We start from the raw sequence: 22,928 nt of genomic DNA, 5'->3' as shown, positions 1-22,928 counted from the left end.
CTATTGGTATGGGTTCGCAAACGCTGGAAATTTTAAGACAAGGCGTCTGGGCGAGCCTGACAGGAGGCTGGTTTTACGATCCACATCTCGATGTTTTCTCAAATACCTTTCATCTCTATGTCTGGCTGTTTTTGCTTTGTCTTCCATTTACGATATATCTCGTAAGTAGTCATTGTGTATATTGTATATTCTACAATCAATAATCTAAGAATAATATTTAGATTTTTTTTTTTTTTTTGTATACCATGTTGAAACTGTAATACGCTATTATTTTATACGATTATATTTACATATTAAATATTTGAAAGAATAAAGATTTTTCGATAAACCTTTCATTAACAATTTTGTATTTTAGTATTTTCCACCAACATTATATGTTTGGTTAGCTTATTGTTCGTCCATTGTTGTATTATTTGGTACAATAAAGTGCATAAATCATGCATTGCATTGTGTCTATGATACAACTGAATGTTTGGAAGAACCAGGTCAATCTATTAGTCAACAGAAATCTGAAAGCGAGAAAAGACGTGTGGCACGTAATAAACATAGAGAACAATTACAAGATCAAGTTGAGCATGGTATAGAACTCCAAGTTTTAAATGGTATTTATATAAAAGTTCTTGATTTTTATATTATATAACTGTGTTAGATTAACAAATGAACTTTTCTTACAATACAATAGGAATAATGAATATATATGCTTTTTATATTTTATTCTAAAAGCTTTATATTTCATGTCTATTTATTATTTTTTTGTTATCTTAATTGCTATTAACAAAAATATAAAACAGATGAAATCTTTGTTTATAAGTTTGTCATATCAAAACTTTTGTATATTTGCAATTGAATTTATTGAAAACTATTATTGATCGTATTTATAGGTAAAACTGATACTCCACCTGTGGAATGTTCATCTCGTAACTCTTTTATTGAGTCCAATATACAAAATGCAGATGCTGATAGTATAACATCAGAATATAATAGAGAAAAACCTAGTTCTACTATAGATTTAAAAGTTGAAATACATAGAAAAAATAGCTCAGAAAGTTCAGAAGAAGCACAACAATTAAGCAAACCCATGGTAACGAGTATTAATGTACATGAAGCAGAATTAGTTTCTGCTCAATACCATGAACCACGTTTTAGGAATATAATAAATGGTAATCTACTGATAATAAAATCATTTACAATGACATTTAGAGGTTTGCAAATTATGAAATATAATCTGAGCGTACAATAAAATAGATTAAGGTTGACATAGAATAAATTAATATTTATGATGATTAATAAAATGGTATTGTGACTTGCAAAATTATATATATTAATTATATCTAGAATGGCGATTAAAACGACAAAAATGTGTGGTGATAGCAGAAGAAGATCGACCAGGTCCACGTAAATTGTGTAGACATGCATCCGAAGATTCTAGAAATCGACACTCGAAACAGGGTAGCCTTGGGAAAACTGGATCTGAGAGCCAAATAAAACAAACTAGTTCCTTAGAATTAGAACATCATGGTGATGATTATGCTTATTGGAAATCGAATCAAAGTGTTCGAAGACTTAATTCAAACTCAATTCCTATGGAAACTCATTTAATAAATGATCATCCACAAAGTCTTGAAATTATATCAAAGAAAGAAGATGCGGACAAAAATAAAATCTCATCACATCCTCAATCATTAGAGGTAATAATTTTTCTTTTTCTTTTTTTTCTTTTTTTCTTTTATAATTTGTATGCACGTTTATTATTCTATACAAGCATAAGACAACATATATATATATATATATATATATATATATATATATATATATGTTTTTTTATTTTATGTTTTTTCATTTTTTAATACCATTCCATTTCAATTATTAGGTGATTACTAAAAAGCCACATCAGCAACTTATTCATCCACAAAGTCTTGAAACTATTGGTGCAACTAACAAAAATGTAAATATTACAGATGATAATAATCTACCTTTACATCCACAAAGTCTTGAAACAATTAATACTAAAAAGGTACATTTGATATAAAATTTAAATGCAGTTACTTTATATGAATATTTCTTAGTATTAGTAATCTCTTATTCGTTTTATAAAGGTTTTACCTCAGAATACCTTAACAAGAAATCAATTACAATTATTACCATATCTTAGCTATGGATCTGAAATAGTTCATCCAATAGCAGAACAAAGTGATGAACAATTTGCTAATGAAAGTTCTGGGGGTTTCAGTCTTGGAGATTCATATAGTCCATTATTAACTAGAAAAACAACGAATGACAACACTACTACTTCTAATCGTGACAGAAGTCTTAGTACTAGTAGATTTGATGATAGATTTTCAAGGTAAATGTTTAATAATTAAATAATGAAATTGAAGTTGTGTGTCATAATATTATGAGAATATAAAATTGTTTTCAGATTTAATGGTGATACTGTAGTTGACAATGATTCTGCAAACTCTCGTGATGCACTTCTTGAAGAGCCAAAATCTAATATTAAAAGAAGATACAGTAATGCAAGTCAAAGCAGTCATGAATATTCTGATGGAGAGAGACATAAAGATAAACGACATGATAAAACGAAAAATATAGAAGATCCTCTAAACTCAGGCAGTGTTGTTGGAATAGATTGGTTATTTGAAAGTAGTGATTGCCCAATTGAACCATGGACAAGTAAAAGTAAGTATAATTGATGACACTTTCATTTAAAAAGGATTGTCAAGGGTTAGTGCTTCTTAATTTTATGTGTTGCATTATTACCTTTTTTTAATTTGTGCTGCCAGTATTTTGGACTTTTACTCGATCTGATGATACGGATACATCAGAAAGTCTACAGACAGCTAGTACTGATTGTAAGTTGGTGGTATTCTAAATTTAGTATATGCAAATTCAAACCGATTACATGTAAATTTAAAACAAAATAGAATAGTCGTATAAATCATCGATCGATCAAACTTTTTTATTTTCTGAATGTTAAATAGAATGAAGAAATTAAAAAACTTTTTTGTTTTTTTTTACAGATCTCCATGCAAAAGAACCAGATTCAGGTTCATCTAGTACAACAACTTTAAGCATAGAAAATGAAGTAAAACGAAAATTACTTCCACAATTGGAAATAGATAATAAACGTCATCAAGGTGCCATTCCAAAGCAAAGCCGTCCGAAACCTACGCAAGAAACAACAGATGACAACATTTCTTGCATTGAACAAATCAGACCAAAACCGAAACGAACAATGGAAATTCGCAAAGAAAAAGATAGAAGAGAAACAAAATTTGAGCAAACGACTGGTTCAAATAATGAGTTGAGCACGCTATTACCTAGTCCTGCACCTCCATTATTGGCTGCATTATTAAATTCTGGCAGAGATTTGTCTGCTCAGTCCAGTACTGTATCTGATCTCAGACCTAATCGTAACTCTGAAACTAGAAATTCTCGAGCAAGGCAGAGTCGCTTAAAACGTTCGAATAGAACTCATAGAGGGCCAAGGCCTACTAGAGATGATAATGTTGTACCATTGACTGCTCTGTTTGGTTTAATATCTAATGGAGAATGTCATTTAGCAACTAATCATAATGACACGTCTGAAGGGGCTGTGCATTATTTTCGAGATGATAATGGAGGATGGTTGGCATATACTTTTGATGAAAAAGGTTCTGGTCTTGCTACAGCAACACAAATTCCTTCAAGTAATAATGAAAAATTATTGAATACTTTATTGCGTCAACAACTTAATCAAAATTTACATTATGATGCAAATTGGGAATTAACAGATTCATTAAGTAATAGTTATAGCAGTTTATCTTTAAATTCTGCTGGTTTAACAGTTATCATAGATACACCGCCCGTTTTATCAAGTCCAGCGAGCAATCAGACCAAAACACAAAATTCATTGCCATCAAATTTAATTTCTTCAAATGCTGGAAGCTCAAGCCAATGTCCAGTGGGAAATCCAGAATGTGATCAGCTTCGTCATACTCTTATTTCGCGTTCCGACTCAATGGCAGAAAGAAATCGCAGATTGCATAGTTTATTAGGAAATTTTAATTTATATTCTTACTCATCAGATTCCAATAATCGCGTGCCCGTATTAACATTGCCTGCACATCAAGAAGCTGACATAAACTCAAGTTTATCTTGGAATCGTTTTATAGATGGTTTAGATGGATCTGATACAAAACCTAAACAAACAAGGCATTATTATAAATGGAAAATAGGAAAATTACCACATGTCAAAGTGCGATTTGATAGATTATCATTGTTAGCTCTACTCGATCGTAATTTAACTTCTCTAGAAACAATTGTTTCTACATTATTAGCTGTTATTGTTGCAGGTTTAGGTTTAATTTTGCTTCAGCAAGGATTTTATCGAGATATCTTTGCTTTTATGTTCTGTTTTGTAACTGCTGGTTGTCAATATTCTTTATTAAAATCAGTTCAACCAGATGCTGCGTCCCCGACACATGGTTTTAATCGTATTATAGTGTTTTCTAGACCAGTATATTATATATTATGTTCAGGATTTATTTTAATCTTTAATGAATCGTTAAGGAATTTTAAAAGTTCAGAATTTCGTGTATATGGTTTACGTGTTGTTGATTGTGACGTTATATTACAAATAAGAAATGTTTTACTAATTTTTCTTCTTTGTTTCCCAATTGTATTCTCATTAGGTTTGTTTCCACAGATAAACACTTTCCTAATGTATCTCTGTGAACATTTAGATATCCACTTATTTGGTGGAAATGCTGCTACCAGTCTGGTGTCTTCTATATACTGTCTTGCTCGTAGTATAATCACTGTTATTATATTATATGGATTTGCATATGGTGCTCTTACTGAACCTAAATCTTCACAACACATTTTATTTTCTATCTTTGCTGGATTACTTGTAGCTATATCTTATCATCTAAGTAGGTCATCTTCAGATCCTAGTGTTATTTGGGACATTGTAAAATCAAATCTTTGGCCTCCAGAAATGTACATTGAAGAGAAAGAAGCAAAGATTATAGAAAATACAACTCATAAAGATAATTTAACTACAACATATAAAGAAGCTAAAATTAGAACATCTGGTAGAAAAAAAGATGTAAAAATAAAAGTTGGAGAACAAATGTCTGATTCAGAATTAGTCGACCCTCTTCCAGAGAAATTACGTGCAACTGTTAATGCCAGACTGAAAAATGATCTAATTGTCTGTGCTGTGATTGGAATTTTATCCTTTGGAATTCATTGCTCTACAGTATTCACTGCTTTACAACCAGAATTAAATCCTGTATTATGGGGTATCGTCAGTTGCTTAGGATTTCTTCTACATTATATAGTACCACAGCTTAGAAAACAATTACCATGGTTGTGTCTTGCAAGACCTGTGTTACGTAGTCATGAACATGCACAATTTGAAGTACGCGAGCCAGTCAAAATTATGTGGTTTGAGAAAGCTTATGTTTGTTTATGTTTTCTTGAGAGAAACATTCTTTATCCTATTGTATTTTTAGGTGCACTTACTGAATGTTCATCAAAGATAGTATCCAAATTTGGAGAAAGTATTGGAGCATTGATTATCGTTATATGCGGATTAAAATCTTTACGTTCGGCATATTCTGATCCATCAACTCGTTATTTAGTTCTCGTTTTCGCTGTTCTTTTTTTTAAAATAGATTTTCGTGATTTAAGTGAAACATTTTTAGTAGATTATTTTGTAACAGGTATAGCATTTGCAAAAATTTATGAATTGTTATTAAAAATAAGATTTATTGTAACATATATCGCGCCATGGCAAATTACTTGGGGTAGTGCTTTTCATGCCTTTGCCCAACCATTCTCCGTTCCACATTCTGCAATGCTTTTCCTTCAAGCAGGTATATCTGCTATGTTAAGTACGCCATTAAATCCACTTTTAGGAAGTGCAATTTTTATATCATCGTATGTACGTCCAGTTAAATTTTGGGAACGTGACTATAAAACAAGAAGAGTTGATCATTCAAATACACGAATGTCTTCACATTTAGATCGTAATTTAGGTGCAGATGATAATAATTTAAATTCTATATTTTATGAACAATTGACACGGTCTCTTCAGCATAGTCTTTATGGTGATCTTGCTCTTGGTCGTTGGGGTAATGTAGAGCAAGGAGATTGTTTTCTTTTAGCATCTGATTATCTAAATTGTTTAGTACATATAGTGCAGTTAGGAAACGGTTTAGTTACTTTTCAATTAAGGGGTCTTGAGTTCAGAGGAACATACTGTCAACAAAGAGAGGTATTATTTATGTGACTATGCATTAACTATTTTTTTTTTTTTTTTTATAAATTTGATATCTAATTTTTTGTTTTTCTTTCTTCTCTTTTTTAGGTTGAAGCAATATCTGAAGGTATCGAAGATAATGATAATTGTTGTTGTTGTGAAATGGGACATTTTTCAAATGTACTTAGTGTCAATGCAGCTTTTAGTCAGAGATGGCTTGCTTGGGAAGTTGCAAGTGCCAAGTATGTACTTGAAAGTTACTCGATTTCGGATAATTCAGCTGTGTCAATGCTGCAAGTCTATGAATTTCGTAAAGTATTAATTACTTATTATGTCAAAAGTATTGTTTTCTATGCTCTTAAGTCTCCAAAATTAAAAACTTGGTTGGAGAATCAAGATATTATTGATGCACTTAAAACAACATTGGATAAAAATTTCGCGGATCTTGATCCTGTTTTTAATATGAATATTGACGAAGACTTCGACTTTCGAGCAAGTGGTATTACAAGAAGTAGCTTTTGTAATGTTTACCTTGATTGGATACAATATTGTGCAACTAAGCATGATAAGGTACTTTTTTAACCATTCACTTTATATGATACATTATTACTTTTAGGTATATTTTGATATTGTATTTTTTAGTCATTAGAAAAAACACGTGATTCAAATCTGGTATCACTTTGTCTGGGCTTAAGTCTTTTGGGAAGACGCGTTTTAGGAGCAGCTTCTCACAACACTGTGTCAAGTGTCGAATTCTTTTTATATGGTCTACATGCACTGTTTAAAGGTTTAATATATATATATATTATCTTTATCTCATATTATAATTTCATTTTATTTTACTTTAGAAAATATTCAAATATCATTACTTTTTTCATATATTTTAATATTATATAGGAGATTTTCGAATAACATCACCACGAGACGAATGGGTACTTCATGATGTTGAATTACTAAGAAGTGTTGTTGCTAAAGGTGTAAGAATGGCCTTAAAATTGCATCAAGATCATTTTATGAGTTCAGAACAATACATAGAATGCTGTGCTCTTTATGAAGCCATTGACAATCATGATAAAAATCTTGTGATTAGTCACGAAGCTGATCCTTTATGGAGAAATGCTGTTTTAAGTGGAGCACCCAGTCTTTTGGCACTTAGGTACATAAAATATTTATATATATATATATATATATATATATATATATATATATATATATATATATATATATAAACTATTTAAATTTAAGAAATTGATTACATATTGTTTCTTAGGCATGTACTTGACGATGGCATTGATGAATATAAAGTAATAATGCTTAATAAACGTTACTTAAGCTTTCGAGTAATTAAAATGAATCGTGAATGTGTTCGTGGTCTTTGGGCTGGCCAACAACAAGAATTAGTATATTTAAGAAATCGAAATCCTGAACGCGGTTCTATACAGAATGCGAAGCAGGCATTAAGAAATATAATTAATAGTTCTTGTGATCAACCAATTGGATATCCAATTTATGTTTCACCATTAACTACCAGTTATGCAGAAACTAATGAACAGTTATGTTCCATAGTTGGAGGTCCTTTAAGTTTTGGTACCATTAAATCGACTGTGTTAAAATTGTGGCGGAGGTATAGCCACTGTATTACATACACACACACACACACTCACACACACACATATATATATATATGTGTGTGTAGAATTGTATATTATGAATATAAATATAATCAATATTTATATTTCAGAGTAAGAAGAAGATGTGGTCAAGGGTGTTCATCGGGTGGAACGGGATCGCAAGATGATGGGGGTTTTGGAAATGATGGAGTATACTCTATGACCACATACAATATCCACTCTGGTACGCAGAAACATGATATTATATTTATATATAATATCTTTATGAATGCTTGTGCAATCTCTTATCTATCCATATAACAGGATATGGACAATCAGGTCATAATACATCGGGATCACAATCAATGGAATCTGGATGTCAAATTGGTGGTTCAACGGGACGTGGTTCTTTAGGTCGAGCAAACACAAGTTCTCTTGGTGGTAACAGAGGTTCACTTGCTTCTGTTGGAAAACCCACTAGTTCAACACTTGCCAGTTTGGCTGGACTTCTTAGTAATAGTGACATCAAAACTGAAAGTAAAAGTGAAACAAGTTTTTCTAATAAACTTGACAAAGAGGAAGTGTTTCAGAGAGTTCGTGTAAGTATAAGAAACAATTATGTTAAAATTTAGTTTGATCTATTTCTTCCAATTTGTTTGATGTATACTTTCAAAATTAATTATTTTAATTAATTTTGGAATTATATCATAATTAAATTAATTTTATTTTTTGAACTAAATATTTTATTTGTTTTGTTTATTTTTGATAGATTATGGACCCGAATCAAGTATATGATGCAATTAATCTTGGTCGTCGAATAGATGTAATTTGGCCAGACGAAAAAATGAGACAACAAGGTGGTCGATCGGGTTGGCAACATTGGGTACCAGAAAGAGGAATGGAAGGATGTGTTGTCCATCGTTGGTCTCCAAATCATCGCGATCCTAATCGTCGATCACATGTTGATAAAGTTATATTGCTTGTTAAAATCGATGACAAATATGTTCCAATAGCAGAACAAGGAGTACGAGATCTGGGTGCAGAAGTTTAGTCAAATATTTTTCCATATACTATAAAATCATATTCTGATAATTCTTATAGATCAATTTTTTAATCTATATATTACAATAATATATTAAAGTGTCGATTGTGGTAAATGCATTCCAGTTTGGTAAAAACACAGACTATTCTGAGTCACAAGAATATTTTTAAATTAATTTATCATTAATAGAAAAACAAATTTCTTTTAAATGATTATTTTTTTATATAATCAAGTATAATAATGCAATAATTTATTTTAAATAATAATTTTTTTTCATTCGAATAACATCCCTGGAATAGAATCGAAAACTATCATAAATATCAACAAATAATAGAAAATATTTAATCCTGAGGATATGAAACTCGCTTATAGACAGATATATTTTAATACTTTTTAACAAAGTCAACCACAGAAACACTATTTTTCTTAATTTTCAAGAAAACGTAAAAATAATTATTGAGTTATGGAGTGCAAAGTAAATTGTATCATGTTGTATCATACTGTGTATTATATTACTATTAGTTGACTTACAAAATAGCATATAAATATGATGCTACTTGTTGTTAAATAAGTTGTAAAATTGCTTTTATAGGGTAAATATTGAATATATTCATTCTTTGTTAATTTATGACATTAAAAAATGTACATAATTTTAACAATTCAAATATTATGTAGTAGGTACTACATTCTATTTGAACTGCATATTTCTATTGTCATTATTAAATAGAATGAATGTATCCAATAACAACAAGAGGCATCAATAGAAAATTGTATATAAAATCATTTGTGTTTTTCTACATTTTGTTATATTTTTTTTAACTACTTGGTAGGGATGAATTGTAAATTGTAAATAAGAAAACATTTGCAAAATTAAAGCGTCCAAATGTATCTAATGAATGTGTAATTTCATGGGGCCATACATTTGCCTCTACAGTACATATCGGTAAACTAAAATCAATAACATCTTATCTGTAATTTAAATAATACAATTTTATTTTTATGAGTAATATAATTTTTGAAATTATTTAGAAACGCGCAATAGAAATAATAATAGTATTAAGAAAATTTCATTCATTGTTGTAATATATTGTAAAATATTTTGTTATCATAACATATTAAGTGCATGTTATAATATTCAAAGTTTTTCATTTAAAATTAAGATATTCCATTTACAATACTTACTACTTTGTTTATATTAGTACAGATCAGGTGTTATGTGCAAATGTTAAATAATTACAAAATATATATATAATATATATATATAAATATATATATATATATATATATATATATATATATATATATATATATATATATATATATATATATACACATACATATATATACCGGTTATCTATAAAATAAGAATTATAAGATTACTTGCAAAAATTTTTTAAATTTTGCTATAAATTTTTCTTATTAAATAATTGTTCAATTATGTTAATAACTTTTTGCAAGTAATCAATGAAGAGTCACAATAATGCCTTATCATGGTGTTTTAAACACACCTGACTGATAAAAAACTTAGCTAGTCTTTTAATTAATAACACTTAAATATTGCTTGCTGCCGAAACAAAAAGATTCAAGCTCTATTATTAGAGATGATATGGATTGATAACTTTATTATATTGCTGGCTTAGTTTCCTACATAGCTTGTACAGAATTGTTTTATGATTAAGAATAAATATAAAATTTTAATCAAATTAGATATTACTCTATTTGCATACCTGCATTTAAATATGACATTTATATTTTAATTTCAATAATCTTTAATATGTTATTATATTTTTACTTCCATCTTCACATCTATGTTTGAATACAAAAGCATAAAAATAAAATAAAATAGATAAATAATGTCACAAGTGCACTCTATGTTTGAATAAATATCTTGAATTGTAATAAAAACAACTGATATTTTATGTAAATAAACAAATTAATCACTTTATAGTTTTGTTACATCAGTATGATCACATATTATAAAACATAATAAATTATAGAACAAAGTTGATATGATATAAACAAAATATAAATAGAATATCATATATATTCTTAATAAACAAAAAAGTATATATTCTACCTCAGTTCTATGATAGTTTATTTTATTGAAGTATACATAGTTATTATATTATTTACGTTTCATAAAGTATATTTTAAATTGACTTTAAATAGTTTTTTGTTTTCAAGAGAACATTGTCTGTATAATCACTATAGCTTAGACAAGATAATTATACAATAGTAGTACAGTTTGTTATATATATATATTTATATAAAAGAAGGATAATCACATGGTCCACAGTTTCCTGAAATGAATGCCTAGTATTCTTAATAGATGTTCATTATAAGAACATTTTAATATTATTATATTGCATAGAAAGCTACTTTCAGTAGAAGAATACAAAGACATATAATGATTATCCACGCTTTTGCGAAATATCTTAATATTTTTACTAACTTTACATGTTCTATTATGATTTGATATTTGTATAATTACAAATAATAGCATCAAATAGATTTAAATTGTCACGATTATTGCATAAATATAATAATGAAAGAAATATATATTAGTTTATTAAACATGAAACGTCCGATTTTTCATATTATATTTATATTATAAAATCAGACATTTCATATATAATGACCTAATATATATACATTTATATATTTTCATATATATAACTACATTTACACATATACAACATTATAAATATGATTTTATGATTTTACATTATTATCTTTAGGATTTACAGAATTGTCTACTTTCAAATTTACTGAATTACTTTCAATATTCGAATTTGTTGCATCTTGAATAGTTAATTTTTCTACAAACTTTTCTACCATTCCAATATCTTGTAAACCAATAAATTTTTCTAAAACTAATCCATTTGACATTGCAAATACAGCAGGTACCGCTTTTACACTAAATATATCAGCTAAATCTGGATTGGATTCTAAATTGATAATAGCAAGATCTAATGTCTCTATAGGTTCAATAAGTTCTATTAATTTAGGTGTTAATACTGTACATGGATCACACCAATCTGCATGAAAATTGACAACAACTGTTCTTTTACCATTCATTACCTTATTATTAAATTCGATGTTACTGTTTATCTCATAAACTTTTTTTTTTTGATGAGATAGTGAGATACGACGTACCCACATTGGAAATGATTTGTTAATACTTCGTATCATTATAAATTTTTGTTAATTATTTTATTGAACATAGAAAACCTGGTCTGTTTATAATTACTGTACTATATTTATTGCTTTTGTAGTTGGACAATTCACTGGACAGATTGTATCAAACTTGCAATCTAGAAATAAATATAAAATATATTTTTATTTTTTAAGTAAAACTTACACTATAAAAATAAAAATAAAATTAACACAATTATTTAGGGAATACATAGTATGATTAGTACCTTTAATAATTAGAAAATCCAATTAGATACGCGCACAGGTCTGACAGACTCTAATAATTGAAATTTAATATATGCCGAAATTCCAATTATGGATGAAATCAGTAGTAAAGTAAATAATATTATACGCCAAATAAAAAGATGGTCATAAGGCTAAAAATATAGTTACAGCAAGATAATACAAGATAAGATAAGAAAAAGATATAAAATCACTCTAATATATTATTACAGAGAAACAATTCAATTAAATTAACCAAAGGAACATTTATTTATCTTACATACCTTTCTTTCATTGACATTAGGTTTTTCAGAAGCTCTAGGAATACTAAACAAAATTATTGTGAGAAGACCTATGATAACTATAACAACCAAACCAATTTTCTTCTCTATTCGTAATGATATTAAAAAAATTAATATTGCAATAGCCCACAAAGTTAGAATTAAGAATAATCCTGTACCAATGCCAAATATCATAGTAGACATACCTATGTTAGAATAGACATAATCATAATAATAAAAAAAATTATATATATAACATAAATATAAGTAACATAAGAAACAAAAGGAATAGATAATATCTGATAATTTCTCTTTTTAAACGCATGTCTTAATATATACATTACATATACATATACATATACATATACATATACATATATATATTGTGTCAATATATAAAAATTTTAATAATTTTTATTTAAACTTTAAATCCTGTTCTACTCACTTCAATTCATCTTCCTTTCTACTTGAATTAAAAGTATCTTGAAAAAAGCACAGCTTATATTCCGCAGAAGTTATTGCCAGTGATGCTAAAAAAATAATAAAAATATTGTATATATGTTCAATGATATCGAAAATTTCTCTAATCAGAATAAAATTTTACTGATTATATCAATAAATTTAATACAAAAATATAATGATCACATCATTGAATGTACTTACTTCCAAATTTATCATATAAATAAATTGATAATCCATTTACAAACAAAAAAACTATATATAATAACGACTAATTTATAATATTTGTCTTTATAAAATTTCGTATTCACAAAACTGAATTATCGACAGTGCTGGACTTATTACAACGTCGGTAATATAAATCCATTCTATTAAAAGCACCAATTTCTATTTTTTTCTTTTTTTTTTTTTATGATATACTTTATTGATTGCATATTTATTGTATATATATACACTTGCAACAATACTCTTTTGTAATAAAAAGAACGTAAACTAACACAAATGCAAGTGTTCTTTGGTAATATTTGATTTATGTAGTACACACGCATATATTTTTTTATCATTAGAATTCGCCTTAATTTTACGTATTTGTATTCAAATTAAAGAATTCAAAGCGGGAACTCTCGTTATTGGTTCTAAATAATAATAATATGCCGCTTAAACGATTAAACATTTGATAAGCAATATTCATTGACTTAATCAACATTTTGTTAAGATTTAACATAACCTTGACATGTATTATCATTTATAAAAATAGAATCTTAAAGTTATAAAGACTTAAATGTATTGGAAATAACGAGAGTAATAAAGAAATGGCCAAAATCATGAAGATATCAAAATTTAATATTGTACCAGCTACAAAAAAACATACTGCCACTTTATTTTTCTTCCATGGTTCTGGTAAAAAAAATTTATATCTATTAACTAAAATGATAAAAGATAGAAAAATATATAACAAATATGTCATAAATATATAATGAAGAAAAGGTTATATAATGAAATTTTTTTGAATAGGCATTTAAAAATTCGAATTTTTTTTTTTATATCAGGAGATTCTGGAAACAATTTAAAGAACTCAATTGATATGCTTAACAGAGAAGAATTAAAGTTCCCTCATATAAAAATTGTCTATCCTACTGCACCTGCTCAACCTTATACACCAAATAATGAAATGGTAATACTGCTATTCTACTAATTAAAATCAATAAAAAGACAAAATCATTATTTCTAAATATGTATTGTAATAAATCTAATAAAAGTTCTATTTTTATAGATAAGCAATGTATGGTTTAATCGTAAAAATATATCAAATAATGTTTCCGAAGAAGAACATTCCATTAATTCAATATGTCAAATATTGGTGCAGTTGATAGATGCGGAAAAATCTAATGGAGTCCCATGCAATAGAATAATTGTAGCTGGTTTTTCAATGGGTGGAGCATTATCATTATATTTAGCATATAGATTTAAATTATCATTAGCTGGTTGTGTTGCAATGTCATCATTTCTTAATAAAAATTCATTTGTATACCAGGTATGTAATTATATTATATATCTACTATATAACAATAGATTAATTATATATCTATTATATAATACATATATATATATATATATAGCTTATTAATTTTCATATTTAAATACATTTATATTATTTATTCATATTAAAGAAAATTTTTCATTACAGTATTTAGAAAATAATAAAATGGAAAAGACACCACCACTTTTGCAATTTCATGGTGATTTGGATAAAATAGTTCCAATCGAATGGGGGAAAGAAACTTATAACAATCTTAAAAAGCTTGGTGTAAATGCAACATTTGTACCATTAAAGAATATAGATCATGAATTAATTGTAACAGAAATTCAACACTTTAAACAATGGGTTAATAATATTTTACCAGAACAATAATTATATTATATAAAATTATTTAAAGAAAATATATACTTTACATATCGTTTGTGTATATATATATATATTATATCTTTCAATACCTATTTATATAATAGGTAAATATTCAAATAAATTAATTTAATGGGTTATTAAAAAATCAAAGTATCCATGTATCTATATTGAATTATTCATCCAAGGAACAATGATATGTTCTGTTGAATTTTTATAATAACATCAGACATTTATATTTTTATAAACAAAATTATTAATTTTTATTTTACATCTAATTCATAGAAATATTATATTTTACGCTTGCTACGTACAATATTCGGTACGATCGATTCTCCGATAATACAGAAAACCGTCACGTGTACCTTCCATTGAAACGAGCGTGCGTATTAACATACGTTTATCATGTATTTTCTAAGTCGTGGTTGCTACAGAAGGCTAGTGATAGGTGTTCTTATTTCAGATATCTGTTGATAAAAAGAATAAAAAGAAAAAAGTGACGTGATAGTGTCAGTAATTGATCAGCACTCTATAAGTACATTTCTTGTAATATCCTTGAATGTTCACGCATTTTAATGAAAGTATCAAGATGGATAAGGTTATTCAAGTGCAGTCAGGATGAGAAATAGAAATTGTATGAATGAAGGCCCTGAAACCTACAAATGTGAAACTGATAAATACACACTCTGGGGAATAAGGATATCGACGTATTGCAATATTGCAAGATGGATTTATGAATATATATATATATATATACGATATTAAAAGTTATCAACATTTTCTGTATTTCTTCAAAATCTATCTTTGTGTTTATACAGATTTTTTTGCTTATTTTTGTTAACTTCAAAACGTTTAATAAACATATAAAGTGAAGAAAGTGATAATGATTAGAGATATATATATATATACATACACATATATATTCTAATCAATTAAGAACTCACCATCAATGTAAAAAAAACGAAAGCACAAAGGAAGATAATCCAGATTGTAATTTTATACACTCGAAGCCATATCGCTAGGTCTCGAAGCAGCAGGTTGATGAAAAGTGGGGGGTGGAAGTAAAATGGGTCGAGGGTCAAAATGGATCTCGTGTCAATGGCAGTGCGCAAGGCTCGACTCGACGTTCCGTACTCTTACGAGGAATTTCTGTCTATAAAGTAGTGAGAAAGTGGTGAGAAAGGTCGATCTAAAGATCGACGATTACTTAGAACTATGACGAAGATGAAATAATGAGTAGAAGAGGACGATGTTGAGGAAGGATCAAAACGAACAAAAAGTAACAATTCGATCTTGCAATCCAAGAGACTTTTCTTCGTAATCGAGAGATTTTAATTTGGTGAAAAATAAGAAGGAAAAAAAAACTGAAGAAAAAAGAAATGAGGTGTTGGTGGTATTCAAATAAGATGAAAAACATCCTCATTGAAACAACGAAGACACTTTTCTGTTTGGAATGTGTTTGAGAAGAAAGGACGCCATGTACCCCTGTATACATATTTTTATCAACATTCCAACATCGAATTGTCAGTGATAATTTAGAAAACATCGTCATAAAGTTAAAATCTTTCTTTTTTTTCTTTAGGCAAGCGCATTTGAGTGTACCGAAAAACGTCGATGAAGGATCGTTGTGGTCTCCTTTTGTACACTAGTTGTAGGGGGTGAACTCAACGATATCGAGGACGGTCGATCAAAGTAATTACGACGTAGTGCAAGCGAAATTTTCAAGAGAGGAAGAGAGAGAGAGAGAGAGAGAGAGAGAGTGAGAGAGAGAAAACATTCGTGTGGTAGAAGATTGACAAGATATTTAACGGCCTTGTTCATGATTTACGGAACATTAGCTGTGACGGAGGAGTCAACTGCAACCACGGGGGCTACTTGGCTTCGCAATATCACCATCCAAGGTGAGAGCGATGATGCATTGTGCAGTTACGATTGATGTTGGGATAATTGTGTTGCATGAACTGTGCCATCGATATGTGACACGCAAATGTGAAGTTAATTCTCAAAGTAAAATATCTAATATCGTAGCTTTTCGGTGTTGTTGTCCATAAAAAAAAAAAAAAGAAAAAAAAAGGAAGAAAGAAAAAACTTACATTTCTTTAACAAGAGATTAACTAATCCAAGTGATTTTACATTTTCTTTGTTATTTGTCAGTTTAATCGTACGATATTTCCATTGTATTTGGATGACAATATTTTTACACGTAATAAAAATATTATCATCTTAACAATTAAACAAATTATTCTTTCGTAATATACGTATATATAATAATAATTTTGAATGGACCAATCGTAACGAACAACATAGCCAGAGAGGTCGTAAATTTTTTAAAATCAATTCAAAGAAATTCGTTTTCAGTATATTATATTGTCATACCTGTTTCTTAGCGTCCGAAATTCTTTCGTTCTAAATCTTATACGTTCTATTTTGCAGTAGTTTGTATGCCATTCAAGTGCGCCAAGTGTCGGCGCGGTAGTAAGAATTCGTGTACAGCATATGATATAGTATACAAGGAACATAATGCGGGCATCGTGTAAATGAAATATTATTTATTGATATCTTTATATATTTTTTCTTTTTCTTTTTTTTTTGTTTTACATTTCATCTATTATTCATAGTTATGATAAAGTAATAAAAGAGATCGATTTTATAAGATATTTGATTATTAATTTATTCAATTTCATCAGATCAACTTTTTGATTGTATATTTTAAACGTATTTCTAAAATGTCTCTACATACATTATAATATTTTATTAAATAAGTAATAGTATTTTTGGTATTTATATATAATAACGCTTTCACTTGCTTTCTGTTTATAAAGAAGATAAAAGACCGTCATCTTAATTAGCATAAAAGAGAGAGTTTTTACATTGAGTTTTTGTTTGTTCCTATACGATAATATGTAATATTACCTTTTTTGTTTTAATGATCACTTTTGCTTTCACTATTTCGAAAGAGAATCGTTAAATACATTCGATGATAAAATATTATTAACACGTTTAACATTGAAGCTCGATCATTCGAAATTGGAGAATCGCCAAAAATGTTTGATTATGCGAGCATATTTATGCCGCATTGCAGAATCTTTTGCTTATACGTATTACTTGTAGTACTGTATTAAAACATGCGTATATGTAAATGTAATGGAATCAATAATTATACTTAAAAAATTAATTAAATATTATGTAAATTATTAATTATTATTTATAATATTACATAAATCGTATAAAGATGATAATGCCTATTAAGCGTAATATCTAATATCTGTATTTTGACGACAAATGAAAAATATGTTAATAATATACAAGATGTGCAATCGATTTAATTCCTGTAATATTATCTAAAGTTAAAAATACTTTCTGTATACAAATGATATCCGATAAGATGGGCACGGTTCCAGCTTAGCCGATTTGAATATCGATTCCTTTTTACATTGTCTTCATAACAATAGTCTAGATAGCGCGGGAAATCTTATTCTACCATGTTGAATGTCGTTTCTTTTTTTTTCCAAAGCAAAAATGACTATTCGAGAAAGAATCGTTTTATTTTTTGAAAAATATTGATTTTTCAAGATGCCCGATGGGTTAAAAATTTTATTGAATTATTTTATATAATGAATCCTTTTTTTTTAAATATCACGAATATTTTAAACTTTCTAGGAGAGATGAGCAGTAGTAGCGGAAGTTTTGGGGTTGGGGTTGGCGTCGGCGTCGCCGGTGGACCAACACTTGCTGCGGCACAACAGAGTCAAGGTGTCGCAGCTTTGTTGGTGATGCTTGCCGTATTGTGTTTCATTTTTGCTTACTGTTGTTGGGGTGCCCCGTTCTGTAGATCGCTTTGTAGACGACATTGCTGTTGTCGTTTGGAGGATCCTGAACCAGATTCACGTTTTGGTAATAGCGATCAGACGATGGTTGCTACACCAACCATCATTCTTTTACCACATGGTAGAATGCTTGTGGTTGATGGTACTATGTTCACACAATTTCAAGCCGATCCTACTGGTACGATAATATAAATCTAATTTTGATTATCTTCCTATATATATATATATATATATATATATAATTATGGTTTTCCTCAATGTACATGTCATTTTATATCGACACAGGTTTGGATTTGGTTGAATTGGGTGATAGTGTACTTCGTGCACAAAGAAATCCACGAAGTATTAATCGACATCAGTTGCAAAACAGTCAGGGTAGTATATTGGAAATGGATGCTGAAACTCCTAGCAAAGATAGTTTAGGATCTATAGCATGTTTTCCACCGCCTACTTATGAAAGCATTTACGGCAAAGAAGAGACTGATATGCCACCCTCGTATTCCGACATTCTATTGCATAGGTATAGTAGATTTAATTGATATCTATTCTTAAAAATTAAACGTCAAATAACATATTAACTTCTTCTTAGGTTTGCTAATCTTCCTCACGAGCTGGATTTTTGTCGTAACGACAAAGAAGAAATTGAAATGCAAAGTTTAGAGGGTTGTCCTCATATAGTTGGTAATCCCATGAACGTATTGACCTACCCTTATGCAACAGTAACGAGTTTCTCTAGTCAAAGTTTCCCACGAAGGAACGTCTCGAGAAATCCATCGATCATCAGTAATCCCTTGGATAATTATTACATGGACAACGATTTAGGGCTATATAGATTAAGTCAAGAAATGGGTCATCGTGTTTCAAGCAACACGAACTTGAGTACTTATAGAACTTCGCATGATGATATTACGTTCCAATTGTTTCATGAGAATGAAAATCACCAAAGAGAAAATGTAATAGATAACGAGAATCATCGGTCGAATTCACAAAATGTTAATCGAAACAATGAACAAAGATATACCCATAGGGTGGATGAAACAACAAACCCTTCTGAAAACACACCAACGGAAAATGATATAATGAATACGAGGAATCGTGCACGAAGTATCTCGCGAATAAGTAACGATAGTAATACAAATAGAGAACGTGTTTCTAGAGACAACGATCAAGCTGGTGTTGCTTTTGTCAGACACGTTAATTCTCACGAAATGGAGACTTCCCTCGATGTTCCGCATGAAATGTGCAACGTAAATAGGGTAAACGAAATGTCTCAAGCGCAATTATATCATGGAGAACAATCGAATGCAAGAAATGTTCATTTTCAAAATACACAAACTAACGAAATCAACCAAAACAACGAAGCTAGTCCAAATATAAGGTATCTTCATAGAAGTAGGCGAAGCGAGAATGAAAGTAGAACGCAAAATGCTGACAGCGAGTCTGGATATTCTGATGACGATGCTGGTAATTTTGGTGCTCTTGCTGATATTCGCGAGAGTAGGGTCTGATGAAATATTGCCAATTGAACGATAAGTTTTTAGGAAATTCTACGCTAACATCGCGCCCTACTTTTACTTATTTTATATAATTTCAAAATTCCTTCATTTTTCTGATACACTTAACTCTAACGAAAGCGCACACGCAGTAGTATAGAGTAGTAACTAATGAAATAATTAATAAATGCTGATAAAAGTTCTTCAAATTTATATGAAAGATTTTTACGATTATCAAGGGAAAGGATATATTTACGCATTTCTTATAATAAAAAAAAAAAAAAAAACATTGTTTTGCTTTATATAACTTGTATAAATTAAATATGTTATTATTCGAAATGCTTAAAAAATAGATCATTTTTAATGAATATTTATTATCGTATATATATTTATTGCGAGTGAAATCATTCTGTTGATAGGAAATATCAAATTTCAAGTTACAACCCTTTCTACTCGATGTGCGATTATATAAGTGATATACATATATGTATATACATGTATTATGTTGCATTGCATTAAGCAATAATAGTACACTTCCTTTAAAATTTGGTGAATATTATTATATATCACTATTAAATGTCATACTTAATAATTGATAAATTTTTACCTAGAATCTGTTAAATAATATTATATTCTCTCCAAAAATAAGATTACTTTAATAAAAAAATTGCTTGAAATTATGGCGCTAAACAGTCCAGGTACGCCTGACAATATCTTTTAATAGATAATAATGGAAGTGTATGGTGATATCAGTATCAATTAATTTAAAGACTCAGTAAACTTATGTGTACTAGTACAGTGCCTAATATTTTTCTTTATACATTTTATTATAGAACAATTGTTTTTGTTAAACTATTTTCAAAAAATCTACATTTTACAATGTATACATTTTGCACAAAAAAAATATTTTAATTATTATTTCATAAATATTGGAAAAAAATTTCTATATATTATGTTAATAAATTGTTATGAAAAATTAATTTAATCATGCTTAAAATCAGATTTAATGGAACTAGAACAGAATGTAAAATAAATATAAATTGAAATTGTTATCAGGAAAAAAGTTGTTATAAAAATAAACATCTATAAAAACAATAAATTTTTGAATATTACACAAGAACCTTGAGTATTCAATTATGTGTAATATAACAAGTATTGAGTTGTTGTCAAGATAATGTTAGTTCAGTCCGTCCACAGAAATCTGTGCATGCAGTATATTCGGCTTAATATCTTTAGAATTTTGTATAAATCATAAATACCCTATAATATGAAAATATGTATATTTTCCATTTATGTTATTATTTGTATAAGTTTACTACTCTATAGTTATGAATTCTTTTTGTTTTATTTGGAGAAACAAAAAAATGACTATCAAATTAAAAAGAACAGGAATAAGATTGATATTTTAAGGATACTTGACCACAATATGATACATAAACTAATAAAAAGTCATTAATACAAGACCATAAACATGCACCATAAATCAATTGATTTCATATGAAGTCAAATGTGTATTATAATTATAATTTATACAGAGAAATTATATACTATACACATTATCATTGTTAGCATGTAGTTTACAAAGGATTATTGAACAGGCGTTATTAAATAAAATAAAAAATTTAATAAGAGATCTATAATTTTATGATCATTTGGTCTCCTAAAAATTTGTAATATTTTAGACATTTTTATATAATTTATAAAATTATTTTTGTATTTCTATTCATCACTATCTATATCTTCAGGGGTTGAAGAATCTTCATCATTTAGTTGCTTTTTATCCCAATCTTTTAACTTTGCTCCCATAACAAAATCATCTCGCAAGACAGACCAAACTTTGTCCTCTTTCTATATAAAATATTACATTATGGAATTATACAAGAAATTATCGAATTATGTTGTAGTTTTAACTTATAAGTTTACTTATAAGTTAACTTATAATTCTAAATAAGTAAATTAATAAAATAAATTTAATATTATAATATAAAACTTCATAACAGACAGAAAAAGTAAACTTACATTTTCTTCATTATTTCTCTTTTCTTCTTCTTGGCACTCGATACTCTTGTCGACAGGAATACTTTTTGATTCTCCCATAAGTACATCCAAAAATGCGCGTTTGTCAATATTTTTTAATACCTGTTCACGTTTTCTTTCTAAAGGTCCAGCATTCAATAATTTCTGATTTGTCTGTGTTTGTTGTTGCCTTACTGCGTTAAATAATTGTACTACACCTCTAACATACAGTTCAAAATTTGTTTAAGAAACTGAATAGATAATATTATCTTAATAATAAATAATAAAAATTACTTTGTTGCAATTTTTTGTAGAAGTTTCTCATGTTCTCTATCAGTAATAGATGGTTTCACCCTTATACCCAAATTATCCTTCTGTTTTTGTTTTCTTTTTGTCAACAATAGGTTCTCTTTGCCTTCGATAGTTTCTAATTTTTCTTCCTCTTTTGTAACTGCATCAGTTTCTAAAGACGAACTGTCTTTTTTTCTCACTATGTCGTTATACTTTTTAGCTTTAGACAACACAATTGTCCTTTTTCTTTTCGGCTTATTTGTTTTTAAGATTTTTTGTAGAGCATCTGCCCAGCCAGGATTAGATTCCGTAGTTGTCATTATTAAAGTTGATATAAACAAT

General features: G+C 28.4%; 5 protein-coding genes across 13 annotated transcripts; 3 read left to right on the top strand and 2 right to left on the bottom strand.

Annotated features, from left to right (window-relative positions):
- Positions 1–2: 2 nt before the first annotated feature.
- LOC124426122 (pecanex-like protein 1) lies at positions 3–9,792 on the top strand. Of its 4 annotated transcripts, XM_046967420.1 has the most exons (16): positions 3–161; positions 356–602; positions 882–1,160; positions 1,336–1,688; positions 1,871–2,014; positions 2,097–2,344; positions 2,420–2,679; positions 2,784–2,852; positions 3,021–6,262; positions 6,356–6,817; positions 6,890–7,034; positions 7,145–7,403; positions 7,518–7,871; positions 7,989–8,101; positions 8,182–8,456; positions 8,627–9,792. In XM_046967420.1, exons 1-16 carry the CDS (start codon positions 9–11, stop codon positions 8,906–8,908), a joined length of 6,885 nt encoding a protein of 2,294 aa, XP_046823376.1. In that variant the 5' UTR covers positions 3–8; the 3' UTR covers positions 8,909–9,792. The 4 variants fall into 4 exon arrangements, with proteins under 4 accessions (XP_046823376.1, XP_046823377.1, XP_046823374.1 ...); XM_046967421.1 differs by lacking the exon at positions 2,784–2,852; XM_046967418.1 differs by having other exon boundaries at positions 7,518–8,101.
- Positions 9,793–10,491: 699 nt separating this feature from the next.
- LOC124426167 (thioredoxin, mitochondrial) lies at positions 10,492–16,042 on the bottom strand. Of its 5 annotated transcripts, none has more exons than XR_006942668.1 (4): positions 13,261–13,483; positions 13,043–13,127; positions 12,601–12,803; positions 12,012–12,213 (listed from the first exon to the last, which is right to left on the bottom strand). XR_006942668.1 is itself a non-coding variant. In XM_046967546.1 (3 exons), exon 3 carries the CDS (start codon positions 12,089–12,091, stop codon positions 11,612–11,614), a length of 480 nt encoding a protein of 159 aa, XP_046823502.1. In that variant the 5' UTR covers positions 12,092–12,213; positions 13,043–13,127; positions 15,904–16,042; the 3' UTR covers positions 10,492–11,611. The 5 variants fall into 5 exon arrangements, 2 of the variants coding, with proteins under 2 accessions (XP_046823502.1, XP_046823503.1); XR_006942667.1 differs by lacking the exons at positions 12,012–12,213; positions 13,261–13,483 and adding exons at positions 12,322–12,471; positions 15,904–16,042; XR_006942666.1 differs by lacking the exon at positions 12,012–12,213 and adding an exon at positions 12,322–12,471 and having other exon boundaries at positions 13,261–13,412.
- LOC124426165 (lysophospholipase-like protein 1) lies at positions 13,729–15,027 on the top strand. Of its 2 annotated transcripts, none has more exons than XM_046967543.1 (4): positions 13,729–13,956; positions 14,106–14,230; positions 14,330–14,590; positions 14,744–15,027. In XM_046967543.1, the coding sequence occupies exons 1-4, from the start codon at positions 13,869–13,871 to the stop codon at positions 14,966–14,968; spliced, it is 699 nt and encodes a 232-aa protein (XP_046823499.1). In that variant the 5' UTR covers positions 13,729–13,868; the 3' UTR covers positions 14,969–15,027. The 2 variants fall into 2 exon arrangements, with proteins under 2 accessions (XP_046823499.1, XP_046823500.1); XM_046967544.1 differs by having other exon boundaries at positions 13,810–13,956; positions 14,071–14,230.
- Positions 16,043–16,731: 689 nt separating the features above from the next.
- LOC124426160 (clustered-asparagine-rich protein-like) lies at positions 16,732–21,617 on the top strand. The gene is made up of 4 exons (XM_046967521.1): positions 16,732–16,860; positions 18,620–18,964; positions 19,072–19,306; positions 19,376–21,617. Exons 1-4 carry the CDS (start codon positions 16,779–16,781, stop codon positions 20,292–20,294), a joined length of 1,581 nt encoding a protein of 526 aa, XP_046823477.1. The 5' UTR covers positions 16,732–16,778; the 3' UTR covers positions 20,295–21,617.
- Positions 21,618–21,770: 153 nt separating this feature from the next.
- On the bottom strand, positions 21,771–22,908 carry LOC124426166 (RRP15-like protein). The gene is made up of 3 exons (XM_046967545.1): positions 22,590–22,908; positions 22,299–22,515; positions 21,771–22,127 (listed from the first exon to the last, which is right to left on the bottom strand). The coding sequence occupies exons 1-3, from the start codon at positions 22,904–22,906 to the stop codon at positions 21,999–22,001; spliced, it is 663 nt and encodes a 220-aa protein (XP_046823501.1). The 5' UTR covers positions 22,907–22,908; the 3' UTR covers positions 21,771–21,998.
- Between the last annotated feature and the right edge of the window lie 20 nt (positions 22,909–22,928).

This window comes from Vespa crabro, chromosome 8 (assembly GCF_910589235.1).
Source record: "Vespa crabro chromosome 8, iyVesCrab1.2, whole genome shotgun sequence".
NCBI lineage: Eukaryota > Metazoa > Arthropoda > Insecta > Hymenoptera > Vespidae > Vespa > Vespa crabro.
This window is presented reverse-complemented; position numbering and strand designations above follow the sequence as displayed.

Excerpts from the sequence above, each read along its gene's own strand:
- LOC124426122 (XM_046967418.1), top strand. The coding sequence starts at position 9 with ATGGGTTCGCAAACGCTGGAAATTTTAAGACAAGGCGTCTGGGCGAGC. Across the intron at positions 2,345-2,419 it reads TTTGATGATAGATTTTCAAG|ATTTAATGGTGATACTGTAG; the intron begins GTAAATGTTTAA and ends AATTGTTTTCAG. Across the intron at positions 6,263-6,355 it reads CATACTGTCAACAAAGAGAG|GTTGAAGCAATATCTGAAGG; the intron begins GTATTATTTATG and ends TCTCTTTTTTAG.
- LOC124426167 (XM_046967546.1), bottom strand. The coding sequence starts at position 12,091 with ATGATACGAAGTATTAACAAATCATTTCCAATGTGGGTACGTCGTATC.
- LOC124426165 (XM_046967543.1), top strand. The coding sequence starts at position 13,869 with ATGGCCAAAATCATGAAGATATCAAAATTTAATATTGTACCAGCTACA. Across the intron at positions 13,957-14,105 it reads ATTTTTCTTCCATGGTTCTG|GAGATTCTGGAAACAATTTA; the intron begins GTAAAAAAAATT and ends TTTTTATATCAG. Across the intron at positions 14,231-14,329 it reads ATACACCAAATAATGAAATG|ATAAGCAATGTATGGTTTAA; the intron begins GTAATACTGCTA and ends CTATTTTTATAG.
- LOC124426160 (XM_046967521.1), top strand. The coding sequence starts at position 16,779 with ATGATTTACGGAACATTAGCTGTGACGGAGGAGTCAACTGCAACCACG. Across the intron at positions 16,861-18,619 it reads TCGCAATATCACCATCCAAG|GAGAGATGAGCAGTAGTAGC; the intron begins GTGAGAGCGATG and ends TAAACTTTCTAG. Across the intron at positions 18,965-19,071 it reads ATTTCAAGCCGATCCTACTG|GTTTGGATTTGGTTGAATTG; the intron begins GTACGATAATAT and ends ATATCGACACAG.
- LOC124426166 (XM_046967545.1), bottom strand. The coding sequence starts at position 22,906 with ATGACAACTACGGAATCTAATCCTGGCTGGGCAGATGCTCTACAAAAA. Across the intron at positions 22,516-22,589 it reads CTACAAAAAATTGCAACAAA|AGGTGTAGTACAATTATTTA; the intron begins GTAATTTTTATT and ends ACTGTATGTTAG. Across the intron at positions 22,128-22,298 it reads AGAGAAATAATGAAGAAAAT|AAAGAGGACAAAGTTTGGTC; the intron begins GTAAGTTTACTT and ends TATTTTATATAG.